A 19,131-nucleotide genomic window follows, 5' to 3' on the forward strand; every position below is an offset into this window, starting at 1 on the left:
GCGGCGCTCGCCGGCTTCTGGCTTCTGACGTCACGCCCCCACCCCCTCTACGTCACGGCCGTCTCCGTGGGAACGGGCTGTGATGTCACGAGCCGAGGGGCCGGTTCGGAGCAGCGCCGGTTCGGCGGGGCGGGGGCGAGCGGAGCCGGAAAGAGCCGAGCGGAGCCGAAGCGAACCGAAAGGAGCCGAGCGGAGCCGAAAGCCGGCGGGCGGGGCCGAGCGGGCGGGGGGCGCGTTGCCATGGGAACGGGGCGGGCCCGGCAGCGTCGCAGCGGGAGCCGGGCCGGGCCTGGCTGAGCCGGGCCTGGCCGAGCCGAGCCGAGCCGAGCCGGGCTGGCGGCCCCGCGCCCCCGCGGGCGCTGCCCCCCGCCGCCATGCTCATCAAGGAGTACCACATCCTGCTGCCCATGAGCCTGGAGGAGTACCAGGTGGCCCAGCTCTACATGATCCAGGTAGGGCCCGGCTGTGGGGCTGAGCATGGGGGGCTGGGGGGAGCTGTGGGGCTGGAGCCTGGGGGGTGCAGGGGGCTGAGCATGGAGCCTGGGGGTGTAGGGGGCTGTCGGGCTGCGCATGACAGGCCCTGGGGGGTGCAGGGGGCCTGCAGCTGTCCCCGAGGGTTTGGCAGGGTGCAGGGGTGTCGCTGAGGCTTGGGTGGGTTTGAGGACACAGAGCCAAGCAGGGGGTCCTGCGAGTAGGTATGGGGCTGGGGGTTGCAAGAGGGCGAAGGGAAGGTATGGAGACTTGGGGGCCTGTGGGGTGCTAGGCGTTGGGGACGGGTGGGTCTCAGTGCTGGGGGTCCACGCTCACCCAGCGGCTCTCCCCGCAGAAGAAGAGCCGGGAGGAATCGAGCGGCGAGGGCAGCGGGGTGGAAATCCTGGCCAACCGGCCCTACAGCGACGGCCCCGGCGGCAGCGGCCAGTACACCCACAAGATCTACCACGTGGGCTCCCACATCCCCAGCTGGTTTCGGGCTCTGCTCCCCAAAGCTGCGCTGCAGGTGGAGGAGGAATCCTGGAACGCCTACCCCTACACCCGCACCAGGTGGGACCCGGCAGGCTTCTGGGGTGGGCTCCGGGGCCAGCCGCGCCGCCGGGCTCAGCCCCGTCCCCGTGCGCCCCCCAGGTACACCTGCCCCTTCGTGGAGAAGTTCTCCATCGAGATCGAAACGTACTACCGGCCGGACGCGGGCCAGCAGACCAACGTCTTCAATCTGAGCGTGGCCGAGAAGAGGCAGAGGATTTTGGGTGCGTACGGCGCCGCTCTCTGCCCCGAGCTCCCTGCCCGCTCCCTTGGCAGCGCTGCTAAACTAGAAGTCTGCATTAAAGATATTTTAGGGAACAATTCGTCCTCTGCCTTCTGCCCTTGCCTGTATGTTTGCAGCCCTCCCCTTCCTGGTGCCTGCTGCCCTTCCTTCCACGTCCTAGCCCCTGTCCCATGCGGTCTCGCGCGGCTTTGCCTTCCCAGCCCCTCTCCGCGTGTACGTGGGAACCCGCGCCGCGCTCCTGCACAGCATTTTGGATCAGCTGGAGGCAGGGGAGCTGGAAAAGCACGTCCTCGTTTTCCCACCCCCTGCCCTGCTTCCCCTGCTCCCCAGGGCTTCGCTCCAGAACGCTCTGTGGGTCCGGGGGGACTGGCGGGCAGAGCCGGCAGCCCGGGGTGGGATTCCTCCCTCGCCAAGGGGCTCGGCCCCCGCCGCTGCAGCCTCCCTTTCCCGGCAGTGTCAATCTGGTTGTTTTAGGCGCTGGAGTGCAGAGCGTGACGCGCTACTTCTTAAAATGGAGGCCTAAAATAGGCACTCGGAGGAAATGATTCATCTGACCTATTTCTCTCGCTGGCTCTTGCGGCACTGGGGGTGTCCGGCCGGGATGCTGGTGGCTTGGGCCAGGGAGGACAAATTCTACCCCTGTCACCGCTGGGCAGCGGCTGGGGCCGAGCGGACAGTAGAAAGGGCACGGCTCTGTGCCCGCTGCCTGCTGCCCCGCCGGATTTTCCACCCCAGTGCCCGTCCCACGGGCTTTCCGCAGGGCACGCTGCGTCTCGGGTGGTGCAGCCTCCCACGGGGAGCGGGGCTGGGGTGGGAGCAGCCCAGCCACGGACCCCGCTGGGATTTTCTTTGCCAGCTCTCGCTCGGTGTCCCGCAGCAGTGACAGATTTAAACTCCATCTCGCGTTTCAAAGGGCAGTGAACTAACGTGGCCTGGGCTGTCGGGGCAAACCGCAGGGATAACTGCGTCCTGGCCGGTTTTCTCCCAGTAAAAGCAAACAGACCCACTGGTCATCGCATGAGTGACGCTGCTGGAGGCCACCGGGTCCTGTCCCGGCTCCTCGCCGCCCACCGCGGCGTGCCACCGTCTGAGCTGCTCGGCCGGCACCGATTTAAGGGCTCACGTTGGCCTCACCGTTGCGGCCGGGCCGTGTGCCGTGTGTCAGCCTGGGGCTGGGCAGCGGTGGTTTCGCAGGTTGGGGGCCTCTCTCGTTTCTGTGGCGCGGCTACGGAGGGGCCCAAATAGCCCCCCAGGGTCCGCTGGATCATTTTCCTGGGTGCCATCTGAGCCATGCTCCGGTTTGGGGAGGCCACCCCCATTTGGGGAGAGGGGAACGCTGCCATCGCAGCCCCAGGCTCGACGCGGGCTCCTCCTGGGTCACGCGGTGTTTTTTTGCCGTGCTCCGTTCTTGGGGAATCCTCGTGTTTTGGAGGGACAACTGGCGGGGCCCGCCTCTGCGCCGAGCCACTCCATCCGGCTCGTCCTCGGCACCAGCCTCTGCGTTCCCCGGGGTCGCCGGGGCCGCTCTCCCAGCTGCCAAATCTCCTGGCTAATGCGCGTATGTGTGTCAGCCCCGGCTCTTCGCGCGCCTCGCCGCCTCCCCCCGTGGCCCCCGGTGCCCCTTGCAGCCGCGCTGCGCCGCTCCCTGGGGCGCCGGATCAGGCCCCCGTGCGGGGACGGGACACGTTTGGGTGCACCCAGGGGTGCTTTTGGTGTTACAGCCACAGGACAGGGAGCATTTGCTACCGGTTGTCAGGCGTGAGGTGTGTGGGAATCATTTTTGTGCGTTTTTCCCCACTTTTCTGCCCACGGGGGGCTCTCGTCCTCCCGCTGAGCGCTGCAGGCTGACGAGCGCCGTTCCTTCCGCAGACACCATCGACATCGTGCGTGACCCCATCTCCCCCGGGGAATACAAACCCGAGGAGGACCCCAAGCTCTACCACTCGGCCAAGACGGGCCGGGGCCCGCTGGGGGACGACTGGCTGGAGACGGCGGCCGGCGGGCCCCTGATGTGCGCCTACAAACTCTGCAAGGTGGAGTTTCGCTACTGGGGGATGCAGTCCAAGATCGAGCAGTTCATCCACGACGTGGGTGAGTGCGGTGGGGAGCTCTTGACGCCGACGCTTCGGCATTGCGGGTGTGGGGGGACAGATCTGGGGAGCCCCAGGGCCGTGCCGGGCTCGCTCCCCGCCCCGTCCCCCTGTCGCAGGTTTGCGGAAGGTGATGCTGCGCGCCCATCGCCAGGCGTGGTGCTGGCAGGACGAGTGGACGGACCTGACGATGGAGGACATCCGGCAGCTGGAGGAGGAGACGGCGCGGATGCTGGCTCAGAAGATGGCAAAGTGCGGCGAGGCTGAGGAGCCCCCCACCGCCGCGCCCAGCCCCGAGGGGCGTCCGGAGCTGGGGGGTGCCAGCGGGCAGGAGGGGACCGAGGCGCAGGGGGTGGCCGATTCCTCCCCTGACGATGCCTTTGCCAAGCAGTGGTCCACCTCTTCCCGGTCCTCCTACTCTTCCCAGCATGGAGGTGAGAGTCCAGGTCCTGCGTGGGTGGGATGGGGACCCCCAACCCCCCAGCTGCTGATGTTCTGCGTAGGAAATGCATCGGGAGACCCTCTCTTCCCTGGCCTGGGGCTCTGGGCGCCCCACGGGTGGCTCTGGGTCTCCGGGGGGGGCTCTCGGTGCAGGAGCAGGGGGGAGCTGTTGCGCAGGAGCAGGGTCTCACTGGGAGGGGGCTCTGGGTGCTGACCCCACGCCGGTGGCAGGGGGGGTGTCTCCTCAGAGCCTGTCCGAGTGGCGGATGCAGAACATTGCCCGCGACTCCGAGAACAGCTCCGAAGAGGAGTTTTTCGATGCCCATGGTACGGAGGGGCAGCCCCGTGGCTCAGCGTTTCGGAGGTGGGGGCCAGGTGCCGGCTCGAGGTGGGCTGGATGCACCTGGAGGGGGGCTCTTGAGGTGGGGGTGTGGGTGCATGGGTGCTCCCCCCACCCACAGCCCCCTCCCTGCCACCACAGAGGATCTGTCCGACAGCGACGAGGTCTTTGCGAAGGAGATGACAAAGTGGAGCTCCAATGACTTCTTGGACACGCTGGAGCGGCCGGCAGAGCTGGACGAGGCGCTGGGTGAGCGACGGGGGGGCCCCGGCCCCAAATGCCGGTGTGGGTGTCCTGGGAGGGGGCCCACGCCCACCTGGACGTCCCAGCTACGCTCACCGGGGCCGTGTGCTCGCAGGGGACGGAGCCAGCGTCGCCAAGGCGGATGGTGAAGGATTGGGGACACCCGGCTTCCCTGAGGTGCGTGCCCCGCTCGTCCCACCCCTGGGGCCCTGCGCCCCGGCACGGGTGCCGACGGCAGCGCTCTCCTTCCCGCAGGGAGGCTCGGTGGACAACGCGGCGCAGGCGTGCCGGATCCACGCTCTCTTCCTCATCCTCCACAGCGGCAACATCCTGGACCAGGGAGCGGGCGAGCCGGGCTCCAAGCAGGCGGACGTGCAGACACTGGCGGCCACCTTCGACGCCGTCACCCGCGTCCACTTCCCCGAGGCGCTGGGGCACGTGGCGCTGCGCCTCGTGCCCTGCCCGCCCATCTGCGCCGCTGCCTACGCTCTCGTCTCCAAGTAAGGATGGCAGCACCATGTGCCGTGGGGTGGGGAGGGGGCTGTCCCCCCTGGAAACCACCTCAGAGCTGTGGGAGGGGACCAGGGAGGTGGTGGCCTCGGAGAGGGGACTTTCTCCTGGTGTGGCATCCAGGATGAGCGATGAGATGGGGATAACTCCTGGGGTGAGCAAGCGTTGTGCGGTGGGATGGAGACATTGGGGTGGCCCCCTTCATCCTCCCCTCCGTGTCCCCTCAGGCTCAGCCCCTACAGCCACGACAGGGACAGCCTGTCCAGCAGCCAGGACCACATCCCGCTGGCAGCCCTCCCGCTGCTGGCCACCTCCTCGGGGAGCTACCAGCACGCCGTGGGCACCGTCGTCGCCCGCGCCAACCAGGCGTACAGCGCCTTCCTGCGCTCCGGCGAGGGGGCCGGCTTCTGCGGCCAGGTGAGAGAGGATTTGGGGGGCAGCTTTGCTCCAGCTGGGGCTCGGCTCTGCCAGGAACCACGTTTCTCCGCCGCGCAGAGGGCGCGGGGGGCTCCGTCCTTCCTCGCCCTCGGCACGGGTGCGTGCTGTCTGCAGGTGGTGCTGCTGGGGGACTGCGTGGGCGGCATCTTGGGCTTCGACGCGCTCTGCCAGAGCCGGCTGGGCTCGGGGGGCAGCCGCAGCAGCAGCCGCCGTGGCAGCCTGGTGAGTGCCGGCACCCGGCCGGGGTCGGGGATGGTGGGAAAGGGGGATCACCCCCTGGGTGCCAGTGGCGGCTAAGTTGGGGCCGGGGGCTCGCTGCCTCTCCCTTCGCAGAACACAGAGCCCGTCTCCCCCGAGCTGAGCGGCGGCAGGGACCCACTGGCCGATGGGGCGGACGGAGCGTCGGGATCGGGCCAGGCCAGCCCGGAGCCGGGGGCGCAGCCGCCTTGCCGGGAGCAGGGGGACAGCCACCATCACAGCTCCTCGTGCAGGTGAGGACAAGGGAGACGGGTGGCAGCGCCGGGGCCCGTCCCCGCGGGAACGCTGGAGCGGGACGATGCTGTCCCTCCCCGTGCCCACTGTCCCCGCTGTCCCAGCCTGCAGGGCAGCGAGGCCCCGCTGGAGGCAGAGGCACTGCGGAGCGGTGATGGGGTGGAGGGCGCGAGCACCCGCCTCGACTTTAAGGTATCTGGCTTCTTCCTCTTTGGTTCCCCGCTGGGGCTGGTGCTCGCGCTGCGCAAGACCGTCATGCCCGCTCTGGACGGTGAGGACCCCCGCCAGCCCCGGTGCCAGCCCCTGACCACCCTCCCCGTGGGGCTCGAGCCCTCGTCCCCGAGCCCTGCTCCCCCCAGCACCTCCCCAAAGCGCCCCGCTTTGAGCCCCTTGCACGCCCAGCCCTGGCTGCGCGGGTGTCGGTGTTGGCGTGTGCCCGAGCGTCCCCATTCCCTGCTCTGTGCCAGCCCCAGCCTCTCCCCTGGCTGTCACCGCTCTCCTGGATTTGCCTCCCCAGCCTTTCCTCTTGCTGGGTCCCGCTTTCTCCTCCCCGGGTGCTGAGCTCCCAGTCGGGTTCCTTGTCGTGGGGCAGCCCTGATGCCCCCCTCTCTTGCCCCAGTGGCCCAGCTGCGTCCCGCCTGCGAGCAGATCTACAACCTCTTCCACGCCGCTGACCCCTGCGCCTCTCGCCTGGAGCCCCTCTTGGCCAAGGCCTTCCACGCCGTCCCGCCGCTCAGCGTGCCCCGCTACCAGAAGTACCCCCTGGGTGACGGCACCTCCTCTCTGCTGGGTGAGCGGCTCCCGCGCCGGGCTGGTCCCGGGCACCCCGGGGTGCGTTGGGGGCTCCGGAATGGTGCCAGGGTGCCCAGAGCACCCGTGGCACCGCAGGAGCCTGACTGGGGTGGGGGCAAAGTGATGTCCAAGCCTTCGCCACCCCTTTGGGGCTCTGCTGGAGGGGGGTCCCAGGGTGTTTGGCGTCCCCAGCGGGGTTTGGGTGGCCTCACTGGTCTCTCTCCGCAGCGGAGGCCCTGCAGATGCACTCTGCCCTGTTCCTGCCTGAGGTGGATGTGGCCGCCCCCCCGACCCCCACCGGCAGCTTCGGGGGCTTCTGGAAGGGCAACGAGCCAGGAGAGCCCCCCACTCCTGCCAGCACCACCGAAGTCGTCAAGAGTAAGGGCCATCCCTGCTCATCCCGTCCCACGCTGGCACCTCGGGGTGCGCGATGCGGGGTGAAGTCCCGGGGACAGATTCATTCCAGCTCTCCCCCCCCAGTCCTGGAGCGCTGGTGGGGCCCCAAGCGCATCGACTACTCGCTGTACTGCCCCGACGCCCTGACCGCCTTCCCCACCATCACCCTGCCGCACCTCTTCCACGCCAGCTACTGGGAGTCCTCCGACGTGGTGGCCTTCATCCTGCGGCAGGTACGGCGGGTGCGGCAGGGCGGGCGGCACGGCTCACGCGGGGCCGGCGGAGGCTGAGCTGGGGCTGTGCCGCTCGGCAGGTGATGGAGAAGGAGGGCCCGCAGCCGGCGGAGAGCGAGGAGAGCTCTATCTACAGCCCCGCTATCCCCCGGGAGAAGTGGCAGCGCAAGCGCACCCAAGTGAAGATCCGGGTACGTGGCCAGCAGGAGCTTGACCCTTTGCTGGGCACCCCTGGGTGCCCGGGCGGACCCCCGGCCGTGGGGTGATGCAGCTGGGAGGGTTTGCTCCTCATGTGCCCCCTCGGTGGGCTCCTTCGGGTGCTGAGCCCCCCGTGTCCCTGCAGAACGTGACAGCCAACCACCGGGCCAGCGACGTCATCGTGTGCGAGGGCAAAGCGCAGGTCCTCAGCGGGCGCTTCATGTATGGACCCCTGGACGTGGTGACGCTGACGGGGGAGAAGGTACCGCTGGGGTGACACCGGGACCCCGTCAAACAGGGTGGGGACGTCCGGGAGGGGGCACCGGGCCGGCGTCACCCACGCAGGGGAAGGGATGTGCTGAACGGGACCCTACAGGACCTTGTGGGACGGGGGGAGAGGGTGGTAAGGACTTGTAGGGTGGGGACGTAGCAGGATCCGTAGGTTCAGTCCGTGCTCAGCCCTTCTGCCGCTCCCAGGTGGACATCTACATCATGACGCAGCCGCTCTCGGGGAAGTGGCTGTACTACGGCACCGAGGTGACGAGCGGCAGCGGGCGCCTGACCTTCACCATCCCTCCGGACAAGGCTCTGGCCATCGGCATCTACCCCGTGCGCATGGTGGTCAGGTGAGATGCGGCGCCCTCTCGGTTCCTCCTCCAGCCCTTTCGGCAGAGCCAGCGCTGAGCCTCCCCGCTTTCCCGTCCCAGGGGGGACCACAGCTACGCCGAGGCGTACCTGACGGTGGTGGCCCGGGGCACCGAGTCGGTCGTGTTCAGCATCGACGGCTCCTTCACCGCCAGCGTCTCCATCATGGGCAGCGACCCCAAAGTGCGGGCGGGGGCTGTCGATGTCGTACGGTAGGTGCCCTTCTCACGGTGGGGACAGCCCACCCCTCCTTTCACGGCATGGTGACAACTCAGTTTGGGTGGCGGGGGCATCGTAGGGGGCTGCCTTCGCAGGGACGAGCTGGGGGATCTCCTGCAGCCCCCAAACCCAGCAGGTTTTGGAGGCCAGCGCCCATGTGTGATGTGTTGGGAGATGCTCGGTGGTTTCCCCCCAGCAGGATTGTCCCCATACGGGCTCCTGGCGCTGACGTGTGTCCCCTTCTAGGCACTGGCAAGACTCTGGCTACATGATCATCTACGTGACGGGGCGCCCCGACATGCAGAAGCACCGCGTGGTGGCCTGGCTCTCCCAGCACAACTTTCCCCACGGCGCCGTCTCCTTCTGCGACGGGCTGACCCACGACCCCCTGCGCCAGAAAGCCGCCTTCCTCCAGAGCCTGCGCACCGAGGTGGGGATGGGGACGCCGGCGGGGTGGGGACCCGGAACCGATGGGTGGTGGTGGAGGGGGAGCGTGGGCTGTGCCGCAGCTCGTGCCCCTCTGTCCTGGGGGTCAGTGGAGCTGCGGGAAGGGTCTCTCCCTGCCCTAATGCTCCCGTCCGTGGGCAGGCGGAGATCACCATCGTGGCGGGCTACGGCTCCACCAAGGACGTCTCCGTCTACAGCTCGCTGGGGCTCGCGCCGGCACACATCTACATCGTGGGCCGGGCCGTCAAGAAGTTCTACAACCAGTGCCAGGTACGGTGGTGGGGCTGGGGACAGGCTGGGGCTGCAGGGGCCAGTTGCTGACCCCACTGTGGGGGCCGGAGCTGCCGGCTGAGGCTGTCCCCACGTCCCGCAGTTCCTGTCCGAGGGCTACGTAGCCCACCTGGCCCAGCTGGAAGCGGCGGCCCTGGCCCACTCCCCCAAGGGACCCCCGCGGCCGGCGCTGGGCAAAGGCACCTACGGCTGCCCGGCGCCCGTCGACTTCCTACGCAAGCAGAGCCAGCTCCTGCGGTCGCGGGGCTCCAGCCAGGCGGAGCGGGAGGGGGGACCCCCAGCGGCGCCCCCCGGCCTGCCTCGGGCCAAGCCCCGCAGCGTCAGCCTCAAGCTGGAGGGTGAGGAGTGAGGGTGGCACGGCCGCCGCCATCCCCCGCTTCCGCCGCGGCCTCCGTTTCCCAGCCAGGAGCGCCTGGGGCCGGAGCCGGCGCTGGGCCGCGAGCCCGTAGGAAGGAGACGAGGGCGCTGGGGCTCCGGAGACCGAGGGTCCCTAGGAGAGAGCGCTCCGAGCCGCCCCGACGGCCAGGGCCACCCCGGGGTCCCTCCTGCTGCCCCCCAGCTCTGCCTCCGCCCTGCTGCCCAATTCCCCGGCTCCTCTGGGGCCGCAGAGCCGCTGCTGGGCAGAACTGGTGCGCTGCTCCCCTGTCCCTGGGCAGCACTGGGGGGCTGTGGTTAAGCCCCCGCGCGAGCGGCACCTCCCTGCTCCCCACCTATTTATTTCCCCTCGGTGTCGCCAGGCGTGGGGCAGGGGACGGGCCGGGATTCAAAAGCGGTTCCTCCGTGCTCTTCGTTCCCTTGCGATGTGAAATAAAGCGATGCAAAGACGAGGCGCCGCGGCCCGCGTGTCCGCTCTGTTCCCGCCGGTCGCGGAAGACGGCATGGGTGTCAGGCAGGGAGGCGGCCTTAGGGCACAGCAGTTGGGTCACGAGCAATTTAGGACACATCATGGCAGGGAAAAAAAAAACTCTCTCTTTGACGAAAAATACAGCCTGGGGTGTTTCTGGGCTGCACCGCTGCTCTCGGGTGACGCGCTGATGCCGTACGTCGTGTCAGCGGTTAAACTTTTTGCGCTACTGTGGCCGGAGCAGCTGGGCCACCCTGCCGTCACCTTCAGGCTGGGCAGGGGGCGAGGGCCGTGGGGTTTGGGGTGCGGCAGCGGCGCGGGGCCAAGCTTTGAGTTTCTGCCGCACGGGGCCACGGCGGGCGCGCGGCAAGAGCCTCTGCGTGCGTTAGAGCTGCTCTCGCACCGCGAGCCTGGGACGCAGCTCCGCGCCTCAGAACAGCCCTTTACAGCTCTAACGCATCCAGGACAGGGAGAGCACTCACCGCAGCATGTAGGGGCTCACTGTTGCAGCGAGTTTGCAAGGCCTCGGGGCCAGGGCTTGCCAGGCTCCCTCCCCCCTGAGCTGTTTTCCGCCCCGCCTGCAGCTTTGTTTTACCGCCTTTACCCCAACAACAGCCATTTTTCTAAGCGACCAGGTGCCTCTGACGGGTTTTACTTCTGTTTATCTTGGCATAGCGCGGCCAGTTTGCTATAGATAGCGGTAACAAGCAGTTATTCTCTATAAAATATTTCCGACGCTGACACGATGACGTAGTATACAGGAAACGGGGCTTGGGACGATAGCAGCAGCCTTCAGAAGTGACGGTGCAGGACGTGGCGCGGAGCACAGGCACGAAGGGGTAAAAGCCGGCGCCGAGGCTTGGCACTGGTGCCCCCGTGGCTGTAAACAGCTCGGCCAGCCCCGCGCGCGGTGGCTCAGCCCAACATAAAAGTATAAAACCACGAAACAACGCATAAAATAAATTTGGCAGAGAGCAGCGGGCTTGAGCTCGCGTCACCCCATGCGTCCCTCCCTGGCGTGACGATGAGCGTGAGTCTAAGGAGCTTCACCTTCAGCCTGCGCCTGACCCGTGCGCTGCGACTGCTGTGCGCTGCTTAACACTGCGACTTAAGAGCGGCCGCGGTGAGCTCCCGGGCCGCCTCAAATGGACTTCAAATAAGTAAAATCTGTATTAAACATTAATAAACATCAATGACCATTCCACATGTGGAATACCTAAAAGAACCTGTCCAGAGAGCGTTGGGCTCTCCGCTGCGGCCGCGGACTCTACTGCGAGAAGATGCCCTTGAAGCGGATCTTGTCCTCGGCGTCCTTCTCGCGCAGGCGCGCTTCCAGGCTCCGCAGCTCCTTGGAGACGACGGGGCGCAGCGAGGGGTCGAGGGCCAGCACTTTGGCAAAGTCAGCCTGCGCCTCCGACACGTTCCACACCGCCGCGTGGGCCTTCCCCCGCTTGAAATAAGCCTTGACGTTGTCTGGGGGAGAGAAGATGCTGGGCTGAGGGGGAGAATCTGGGCTGGGGGGCTTCCCCGGCACCTGCTCGCCCCGTCGGTGCCCACCGCAGCCAGCCCCGCAGTTCCTTACCCTCGTACTTGTTGAGAATGGAGGAGCAGTGATCCAGCACCTCGTAGTACTCCTCGCACTGCAGCTTGCACTGGCAGTAATTTAACAGCAGGGGTGTGATCTTCTGGTCGAGCTCGATCCAGTCGGGAGAGCCGGGCTGTTCCTGCAGGCCGAGACGGAGGGAGAACGGTGAGGGGATGCTCCCACGCTCCAGGAGGGATGCGGGGAGACCCGCGTGCAGCCCAGAGAGGGGCTGGGGAGCCTCACCTTCATCTGCAGGTTCTTGAGACAGGCGATGGCGTCATAGTATTTGGCAGCTGCCTCCCGCACCTTGCCCTGCCGGTACAGCTCGTTGCCGTCCTTGTGAATCAGGGGCACGGCCTGCAGCTTCTCCTCGTCCGTCATGGCCCACGGGTCTTGCTGGTAGGAGCCGGGCGCCTCCACCTGCCAGCACCCCGTCACGCGGGCAGAGCCAGCCTCCGGGCAGGGACAGAGCCCCAGCGCCCTCCTGCCCGCAGCCTCCGCTCGGGGCTGGGGCGTGCTGGCGGCCGTCCCCCAGCTCCCCCACGGCCCGGGGCTGGGGCAGCCTCGTCCGCCCCTCCCCGGGCTGGCACGAGGGGGTGCCTCACCTTGAGCACTTCGATGTCGAAGATGAGGGGCTGGGGGTTCTTCTGGAGCTCGTCGAGGTCGGGGTAGCCCAGGGAGTAGTGCTCGTGCAGCTGGGCGATGCTGCAGCAGTGCCGCTGCCCCTCCAGCGGGTCCTTCCCCGCCGCGATGTTGCGCAGGCTCTTGGACACCAGCGGGTAGAGCACCACGTGCTGCGGGGGCGGGAGGAGAGGGGGGTGCGTGGTGCTGGGACGGGGTGGGGGGTCGCGTTGGGGATGGGGGGGACCGGGACCCCCACACTGTGCTGGGTGTGGGCCACGCCCCCTGTGATCAGACCACGCCCCCCAACCAGCAAACCACGCCCACAAATCAGCCAAACACACCCCCAACCCAAAAAACAATGCCCCCAACCAGCAAACCACACCTAAACCCCAACAAACCACGCCCCCAGGAGCAAACCACGCCCCCCAAACGGCACAAACCCCGCCCCGCCCAGCTCGGCCCCGCCCACCTTGGTGTCGCAGCGGAAGCGGGCGCGCTCCCCCGGCCGCATGGTCCGCAGCGCCGCCTCCCACACCGGCAGTTTGAATTTTTTGCCGGCGATCAGCTCCATGGGCTTCCCCCGCGCCCGGCTGTCGTCCAGCGGCGTCTCCTCATCCCCGCACCGCAGCGTCCGGTAGTGGAAGGTGGCCTGTGAGAAGTAGGCCGCGGCGTCGCCATGGCGACCGTGGGGGGGGGGGGGAACTGCGCATGCGTGCCTCGCCCATTCCGTCCCTCCGCACCGCTTACCCTCCCGTCCCGCCCCAGCCCCGCAGGCGGCGGCGCGGCCCTGACCTTGGTGCCGTCGCGGAAGTCGGGCAGCGGCCCGGTGCCCTCCCGCAGCACCTCCTTGTCCACGCCGTCCTCCCGCAGCTGCTCGACCTGCTGCGCCATCGTCCCCGCGCCCCGCCCCGCCTCGGCCGCCTCCGCCACCGCTCGGCTCTTTCCGGAGGGAGGCGGCCGCGCGGCGGCGCCACCTGCCGGCGGGGAGGGCGCGCCCCCGCGGGGGGGTGGGCGGAGTCTGCGGGCGGATGGGGCGTGGTCTCGGCGCAGGGGGTGGGGCCAGCGCGGGGGTGTGGCGGGGGAGACCGCGGGTTCGATTCCCGCCGCGCCCCGAGCGCTTTTTGGGAGGAATTCGGGAATAAAAACCGCGCGTGAGTCCATCACCACCGCGGGTCGCTGAGTCCTTCCCCCGCCATCGCAATTTGTGGCTCTCACGGTGCTTTTGATGCACCCAGCACGAACCCATCTCCCGCGTCACCTCCGCCTTGCCCTGCGCCGCGTCCCACCGGCCGGGCTGGCGCCAACGGAGTCCGGCAGCTCAGCGCCATCCTTGACCGCAACCGAGACCTCGAGGGAGCTCCTGTCCCCTTCCACCCCCTGTGCCCGTCGGGTTCGGCTGGCGCTCAGTCCTGGCTTAGCCAGCGGGTGCCTGCGTCAGCCCTGCGCCCCCCTCAGCGGCCTCACGGCGGGCAGACGCTGTTGTGCGAGAACATGCTGTTATCGGTAGCACCGCAGGTGGCTGGGGAACCGCGCGCGGTCGATGCCGATGCCGGGTCCTCGCCTCGGCGCGGGGGGGGGGAAGAAAAAACCGCCTCTTTCCTGCCCGCGCCGCCGAGCCGGCGTGGGGCCGCACCTGCCGGCAGCGCGGGCGGCACCGCCATGTGCTGCCGGTCCCCGCGAGGCGCTGCCACCTGCATGCACCGCGGTGAGCCACCTGCAGACGCTGCCCTCCGTACCCTCCTCCCCGGCTCTCCCCTCCCGGGGACCGGAGCGGCCCAAGGATGGGCGCTGGCGTGCCGGGGGTCTTGGGGCTTCACCCCGTGCTGGTGGTGAGGGCGGCCCCGGGGAGGCTTTGGTAGGTTTTGGGTGAATCCTGTCACCGTCAGGCCCGGGGTCTTGCCGGGCTGTGGCAGCAGGGACGCGGGTGGGAAAGGCCCACGCGCCCCACGTCGGCAGCAGGTGCTCTATGGGGGGTGCTGGCACCCCCCGGCGACATCCGGGCGCCGACCCACCGCGGCGAGGTGTCGTGACGCCAGAAGCGGAGCTGAGGCTCATATTTGGGCACGGAGCAGGTTATTGGAGGCCGAGGGCTCCATCAGCCGGGGAGATAACCCGCCCGATAACGGCTCGAAAGGTGCTGCCGCCTCCATTGGCTCCCGGCGGCGGCGCTGCCTATATATCACCCGCCGCGTGCCGGGGGGTTCCGGGACGGCAGGATGGTGCCCGTCGGGGTGCTGGGGCTGCTCCTGTGCGTGCAGCTCTGCGGGGGTGAGCGCCGGGGTGGGGGGCAGCCGTGGGGCAGGGACCCCCTCCCCAGCGCCGTGCCGGGCTCAGCACCCTCCTTGGCGCAGGCGACGGGGATCTGCGGCTGGTGGGCGGCGGCGGGCGCTGCGCCGGGAGGGTGGAGGTGAAGCACAATGGCAAGTGGGGCTCCGTCTGCAACTACGACTTCGACTGGGAGGCCCACTGGGCCACCGTGGTGTGCCGGCAGCTGGGCTGTGGCCCGGTGGCCACGGCGTCCGTCTACGCCCCGTTCGGGCAGGGCACCGGCCGGATCTGGCTCCAGCCTTTCTTCTGCCGGGGCAACCAGAGGAAGCTGCAGGACTGTCCCCATTTTGGCTGGGGAAAGCACTTCTGCGGCCACGAGCGGGACGTGGGGGTGACCTGCAGAGGTGAGGTGGCGGTGGGTGACTGCGGCGGGACGCTCGCCGCGCGCCGGGGCAGGGCTGAGGCCGTGCCGGTGCCCCGGGTGCAGAGGCGGTGGAGCTGAGGCTGACGGCTGGCGGGGGTCCCTGCGCCGGGAGGCTGGAGGTGAAGCTGCGGGGACAATGGGGCTCGGTGGCAGATGAAAACTGGGACATGGAGGATGCTGAAGTGACGTGCCAGCAACTGGGTTGCGGCTCGGCCGCCGGCGCCTATGCTGCTGGTGCCCGCTTCGGTCTCGGCACCGGCCCCGTCGGCCTGGCTCTGGTCGACTGCAAGGGCAACGAGGCCACGCTGTGGGACTGCGAAATCCGCGGCTGGGGACCCTACAAGGCCCCTCACAACTTCGACACCGCCGTGGTCTGCCAAGGTAGGAGCCGGGCGGCGGCGGGGGCGCGCCGGTGCCGGCGCGTCCCTCACCGCTGACCCCCGGGCAGGGTTTGCGCGGCTGGCGGACGGCGACAACGCCTGCAGCGGGCGGCTGGAGGTGCGGCAAGGCCGAGCCTGGGTCAGCGTCTGCGAGGACGACGTGGACATCCAGGCCGCCCGGGTGGTCTGCCGCGAGCTGGGCTGTGGCGCGGCGCTGGCCGACCCCGCCGCCGGCCGCTTTCAGGCGGGAACGGGGCCGCTCTGGGAGGGGGGATTCCAGTGCTCCGGCACCGAGCCCCTCCTCTCCGCCTGCGCCCGCCGGCCGCCCCGCAGCCAGCGCTGCGCTGGCCACGCCGGCATCATCTGCTCCCGTAAGCGCAGGGGGTGGCGGGAGGCGTCGGGGGCGTCCCCACGCCATCGTCCCCCCCCAACGCCCTTTCTGCCACAGCCTACACGGGTTTCCGGCTGGCGAACGACAGCTCGGGCTGCGCCGGGCGGGTGGAGGTGGAGGCGAGGGGGACATGGGGGTCCCTCTGTGCCACCGGCTGGGACCTGCCCGACGCCCACGTCCTCTGCCGCCACCTTGGCTGCGGCCGCGCCGTCGCCGTGCCCCCGGGAGGCTCCTTCGGCGAGGGGGACGGGCGGCTGCGGCGGGACGCCTTCCACTGCAGCGGGAACGAGCGGCACCCGGGCGAGTGCGCCACGACGGTGCTGGGGGAGCCCGCCTGCCCCCCCGGCCACGCCGCCGCCGTCAACTGCTCAGGTTTGTACGGCACCCACGGGGAACGGCCATAAGGGGCTTTTGGGATACCCCAAAACTTGGGAGCGGAGGACACCGGGACATTTCGGGGTGAGGGGAGGGCTGAGGTGGAGCCCCGCCGTCCCCTCAGGGACCCTACGGTGCTGGCGCCGCGGCCCCACGGCACCACCGGGGATTTTGCAGGCGTTGCTGAGCCGCTGCGGCTGGTGGAGGGGGAGAGCCGATGCGACGGGCGGCTGGAGGTCATCGCCGACCCCGAGGTCTGGGCCCGCGTGCCGGCGGGGCTGCGGGATGCCCGGGCTGCCAGCGTGGTGTGCCGGCAGCTGGACTGCGGCGTGCCGGAGAAGGTCTACACCGTGCCAGGCTCCGGCACCGCGGGGCTGCATGGGCTGCGGTGCGGCGGCACCGAGGAGACCTTGGCCCAGTGCAACGTCTCGGAGGTGGCCGCCACGCCGACCGGCAGCCCTGAGAATGTGGCCGCGACGCCGACCGGCAGCCCTGAGAATGTGGCCGCGACGCCGACCGGCAGCCCTGAGGAGGTGGCCGCCACGCCGACCGACAGCCCTGAGGAGGTGGCCACCACGCCGACCGGCAGCCCTGAGGAGGTGGCTGTCGTCTGCTCGGGTGAGTGTCCCGGGACGGGCCGGAGGTGCCGGCACCCCGAGCGGCCGTCCCAGCCCGGTCCCCTCTGTGCCCCGCAGGCAGCCGGCGCGTCAGGCTGGCGGGCGGCCCCACGCGCTGCGCCGGGCGAGTGGAGGTCTACGTGGACGGCGCCTGGGGCACCGTCTGCCAGGACACCTGGGACATGCCGGACGCCACCGTCGTCTGCCGCCAGCTGGGCTGCGGGACGGCGTTGACGGCACCCGGCTTGGCTCACTTCGGTCCCGGCACCGGGCCGCGGTGGCTGGATGCCGGCGGCTGCGGGGGGACCGAGGCGTCTCTCTGGGATTGCCCGGCCGTGGCACGGCGCGGCTGCCAGCGCGGTGGCGGGGCGGGAGCCGTCTGCTCAGGTCAGTGCCCCGCACCCCCAAATCACGGACCAGCGGGACTTGTCCCCCCGGAGGGGGTTCCGGCCGTGCCGTGCCGTGACGCCCCCCGTGCCCCCCTGCAGAGGGTCTCTCCCTGCGGCTGGTGGGCGGCAGCGGCCGGTGCAACGGGCACCTCGAGGTGCTCCACAACGGCACCTGGGGCCACGTGTGCGCCAAGGACACCAGCCCCGCCACGGCCACCGCGGTGTGCCGGCAGCTGGGCTGCGGCATCGCCGGGCGGCTGGGGCCCGGCCCCACCGAGGACCTGGCCCCGGCCTGGCTGGCCTGGGTGGGCTGCGAGGAGGGGGCCCGCTCGCTTTGGCGCTGCCCCTCGGCACCCTGGCGCCTGCAGACCTGCAGCCGCGGCAGCGACACCTACATCGCTTGCGACCAGGACGATGACGACGTCAGCGGGATGCCCACCCCGTCCCCCGCCAGCCGCTGCCCGGAGGGGACCACGTGCACAGGTAGCTCTGCCCGCGCCGGCAGCCCCCCACGCCGGGCTGGCCGGGGTCCCCCCGCCGTCACACGATGTCCTCGCAGGCGTCCCCAGCAGCAGCACCAAGTCGGTGGCGGCGTCGCGGACCGTGTCGGTGCCCACCATCCTGTGCGTGGTCCTGGGGACGCTGCTGGGCCTGGTCCTGGGCGCCGTGGCTGTGCAGGCGTGCCGCGCCCGGGCTCGGCGTCGAGGTGGGTCCCGGTTTGGGGGTCCTGGGGCTGACCCCGCTGCCACCCAGCGTGCCCACGGCCCCGGGCGAGCGCTGCCCATCGTTTCAGGTGCCGGCAGAGCCACGGACGCCGCCGCTGACGCCGTCTACGAGGAGCTGGACTACGCCCTGACACCGGAGTACCAGGAGGTGCCCAGCCGCTCAGGTCGGTGCCTGGTCCCCAAAGAGCGGGGGGCTCTGCCCCACAGCCCCACAGCCACGCCAAGTCCTGGTGATGTGGCACTGGCTTGTCTCCGTGGCATGGGGGTGTCCCCCGGTGCCACCGCGTCGGCTCCAGCCACCCCCAACGCCACGTCCTTCCCCCGCCAGGCTCCCTGTCAGAGGGTTCGGGGACGAAACTGCCGTATTACACCGGGGACAGCGCGGACGAGAGCGACGCCAAGGCAGCCCCAGGTAGGGGCAGGGAGCCCCGGGGAGAGGGGACACGGCTGGGCGCTGGGGAGCCGAGGGGACACGGTCCCCCCTTGCCCTGGGGACCCCCATTTGGCTGCATCTCTCATTAGCGTGTGGCCAAGCATCACCTTTCCCTGCTAATTAATCCCTGCGGTGGCTCTGGCCGGCAGCCTGCGGCCCCAGTGCCACCAGGGCATCCCCGGTGATGTGGCCGGAGCGGGGTGGGTGGCACAGCCAGACCCTCGCCACGGCCTGCGGCTCACCGCCGTCCACCCCCCTGCCTGTCCCAGACTCCCCTGCCCTGCCCGAGCACAGCTCGCCGGACGGCTACGACGATGCCGCGGCCGTGCCGGCAGAGTCTCCGGCTCCCGGCACCGGGGACATCTCCGAGGGGACACCCGCAGGTAAGAGGGGCCGCTGCCGCCCTGTCCCCTGCAAAGCCACCTCCGAGCGGGGGGCTTGGCCACGGTGGTGGGCAGGGAGCTGCGGGCTGCCGGGGTCTGGCAGGAGGGACATGAAGCAACCCCCCCGTAAGGCACCAACCTTCGCTGTCCCCAAAGGTGGGAGCTGCCCCCGGCCAAGCCCCCCAGGAACCAGGAGGGACCCGCCAGCACCGCCCCCGGGGAACACAGACTACGACGATGTCGGCGTCAGCACCCTGGGGACGTCGCTGTGAGGACACCTGGGCCCTGGGGACACGCGTGCGGGGTGGTGGGGCTCTGTCCCCGAGATGGGGTGGCCCTGGCCGCGGAGGAGGTCACCTCTCCCTGCCCGGGACCGCAGGTGGGGTCAGCGTCATCGCCGGGTCTGGTTGTTTTATTCTTTCACTGTGAATTTCTCTTTTTTTTTTTTTTTTTTTTTTTGTATTAAAACCCAAACCTGGCTGGAGGCTCGCTCCGGGGTACGCCAGCCACCCCTCGGGGACACGGGGCGGAGGCCGGACCCCCAGACGCATGGCGGGGACGGGGAAAAGAGCGCAGGGCCATGCCTGGCACTGGCCCCAGGGCCTTTATTCGGCATCGGCAAACACCCACAGCTGTTCCCACCCACACGCGTGG

At 69.6% G+C, this 19,131-nt stretch overlaps 3 protein-coding genes across 5 annotated transcripts; 2 read left to right on the forward strand and 1 right to left on the reverse strand.

Moving 5' to 3' along the window:
- Positions 1 to 197: 197 nt before the first annotated feature.
- Positions 198 to 9,866, forward strand: PITPNM1 (phosphatidylinositol transfer protein membrane associated 1). Its single transcript, XM_086749713.1, has 23 exons — positions 198 to 452; positions 827 to 1,041; positions 1,123 to 1,244; positions 3,134 to 3,355; positions 3,474 to 3,788; positions 4,027 to 4,122; positions 4,277 to 4,384; positions 4,494 to 4,555; positions 4,634 to 4,878; positions 5,116 to 5,305; positions 5,441 to 5,548; positions 5,660 to 5,817; positions 5,923 to 6,089; positions 6,438 to 6,608; positions 6,839 to 6,988; positions 7,091 to 7,239; positions 7,320 to 7,430; positions 7,583 to 7,699; positions 7,915 to 8,063; positions 8,145 to 8,294; positions 8,548 to 8,731; positions 8,890 to 9,018; positions 9,122 to 9,866. Exons 1-23 carry the CDS (start codon positions 375 to 377, stop codon positions 9,386 to 9,388), a joined length of 3,663 nt encoding a protein of 1,220 aa, XP_086605839.1. The 5' UTR covers positions 198 to 374; the 3' UTR covers positions 9,389 to 9,866.
- Positions 9,867 to 10,519: 653 nt separating this feature from the next.
- On the reverse strand, positions 10,520 to 13,076 carry AIP (AHR interacting HSP90 co-chaperone). Of its 3 annotated transcripts, XR_015258768.1 has the most exons (7): positions 12,885 to 13,071; positions 12,562 to 12,741; positions 12,074 to 12,262; positions 11,712 to 11,888; positions 11,466 to 11,607; positions 11,100 to 11,356; positions 10,520 to 10,990 (listed from the first exon to the last, which is right to left on the reverse strand). XR_015258768.1 is itself a non-coding variant. In XM_086749755.1 (6 exons), the coding sequence occupies exons 1-6, from the start codon at positions 12,981 to 12,983 to the stop codon at positions 11,284 to 11,286; spliced, it is 852 nt and encodes a 283-aa protein (XP_086605881.1). In that variant the 5' UTR covers positions 12,984 to 13,076; the 3' UTR covers positions 10,520 to 11,283. The 3 variants fall into 3 exon arrangements, 2 of the variants coding, with proteins under 2 accessions (XP_086605881.1, XP_086605880.1); XM_086749755.1 differs by having other exon boundaries at positions 10,520 to 11,356; positions 11,474 to 11,607; positions 12,885 to 13,076; XM_086749754.1 differs by having other exon boundaries at positions 10,520 to 11,356.
- A 1,232-nt stretch (positions 13,077 to 14,308) lies between these two features.
- Positions 14,309 to 18,930, forward strand: LOC147600689 (scavenger receptor cysteine-rich type 1 protein M130-like). The gene is made up of 13 exons (XM_086749642.1): positions 14,309 to 14,360; positions 14,444 to 14,764; positions 14,848 to 15,165; positions 15,233 to 15,535; positions 15,613 to 15,927; positions 16,108 to 16,548; positions 16,626 to 16,934; positions 17,036 to 17,419; positions 17,496 to 17,642; positions 17,730 to 17,825; positions 17,990 to 18,073; positions 18,364 to 18,477; positions 18,634 to 18,930. Exons 1-13 carry the CDS (start codon positions 14,309 to 14,311, stop codon positions 18,747 to 18,749), a joined length of 3,000 nt encoding a protein of 999 aa, XP_086605768.1. The 3' UTR covers positions 18,750 to 18,930.
- The last annotated feature ends 201 nt before the right edge of the window (positions 18,931 to 19,131 follow it).

This window comes from Chlamydotis macqueenii, chromosome 5, assembly GCF_036417535.1.
Source record: "Chlamydotis macqueenii isolate bChlMac1 chromosome 5, bChlMac1.mat, whole genome shotgun sequence".
In the NCBI taxonomy this organism is placed as follows: domain Eukaryota; kingdom Metazoa; phylum Chordata; class Aves; order Otidiformes; family Otididae; genus Chlamydotis; species Chlamydotis macqueenii.

What these genes read in the sequence shown, in the direction of transcription:
- PITPNM1 (XM_086749713.1), top strand. Translation starts at nt 375, where the DNA reads ATGCTCATCAAGGAGTACCACATCCTGCTGCCCATGAGCCTGGAGGAG. An exon ending in GAAGAGGCAGAGGATTTTGG is followed by an intron (nt 1,245 to 3,133) that starts GTGCGTACGGCG and finishes TTCCTTCCGCAG; the next exon opens with ACACCATCGACATCGTGCGT. An exon ending in TGACGCTGACGGGGGAGAAG is followed by an intron (nt 7,700 to 7,914) that starts GTACCGCTGGGG and finishes TGCCGCTCCCAG; the next exon opens with GTGGACATCTACATCATGAC.
- LOC147600689 (XM_086749642.1), top strand. Translation starts at nt 14,309, where the DNA reads ATGGTGCCCGTCGGGGTGCTGGGGCTGCTCCTGTGCGTGCAGCTCTGC. An exon ending in GTGCGTGCAGCTCTGCGGGG is followed by an intron (nt 14,361 to 14,443) that starts GTGAGCGCCGGG and finishes TCCTTGGCGCAG; the next exon opens with GCGACGGGGATCTGCGGCTG. An exon ending in CGCCCGGGCTCGGCGTCGAG is followed by an intron (nt 17,643 to 17,729) that starts GTGGGTCCCGGT and finishes CCATCGTTTCAG; the next exon opens with GTGCCGGCAGAGCCACGGAC.
- AIP (XM_086749754.1), bottom strand. Translation starts at nt 12,983, where the DNA reads ATGGCGCAGCAGGTCGAGCAGCTGCGGGAGGACGGCGTGGACAAGGAG. An exon ending in GCTTCCGCTGCGACACCAAG is followed by an intron (nt 12,263 to 12,561) that starts GTGGGCGGGGCC and finishes CCGCCCCCGCAG; the next exon opens with CACGTGGTGCTCTACCCGCT. An exon ending in CATTCTCAACAAGTACGAGG is followed by an intron (nt 11,357 to 11,465) that starts GTAAGGAACTGC and finishes TCTCTCCCCCAG; the next exon opens with ACAACGTCAAGGCTTATTTC.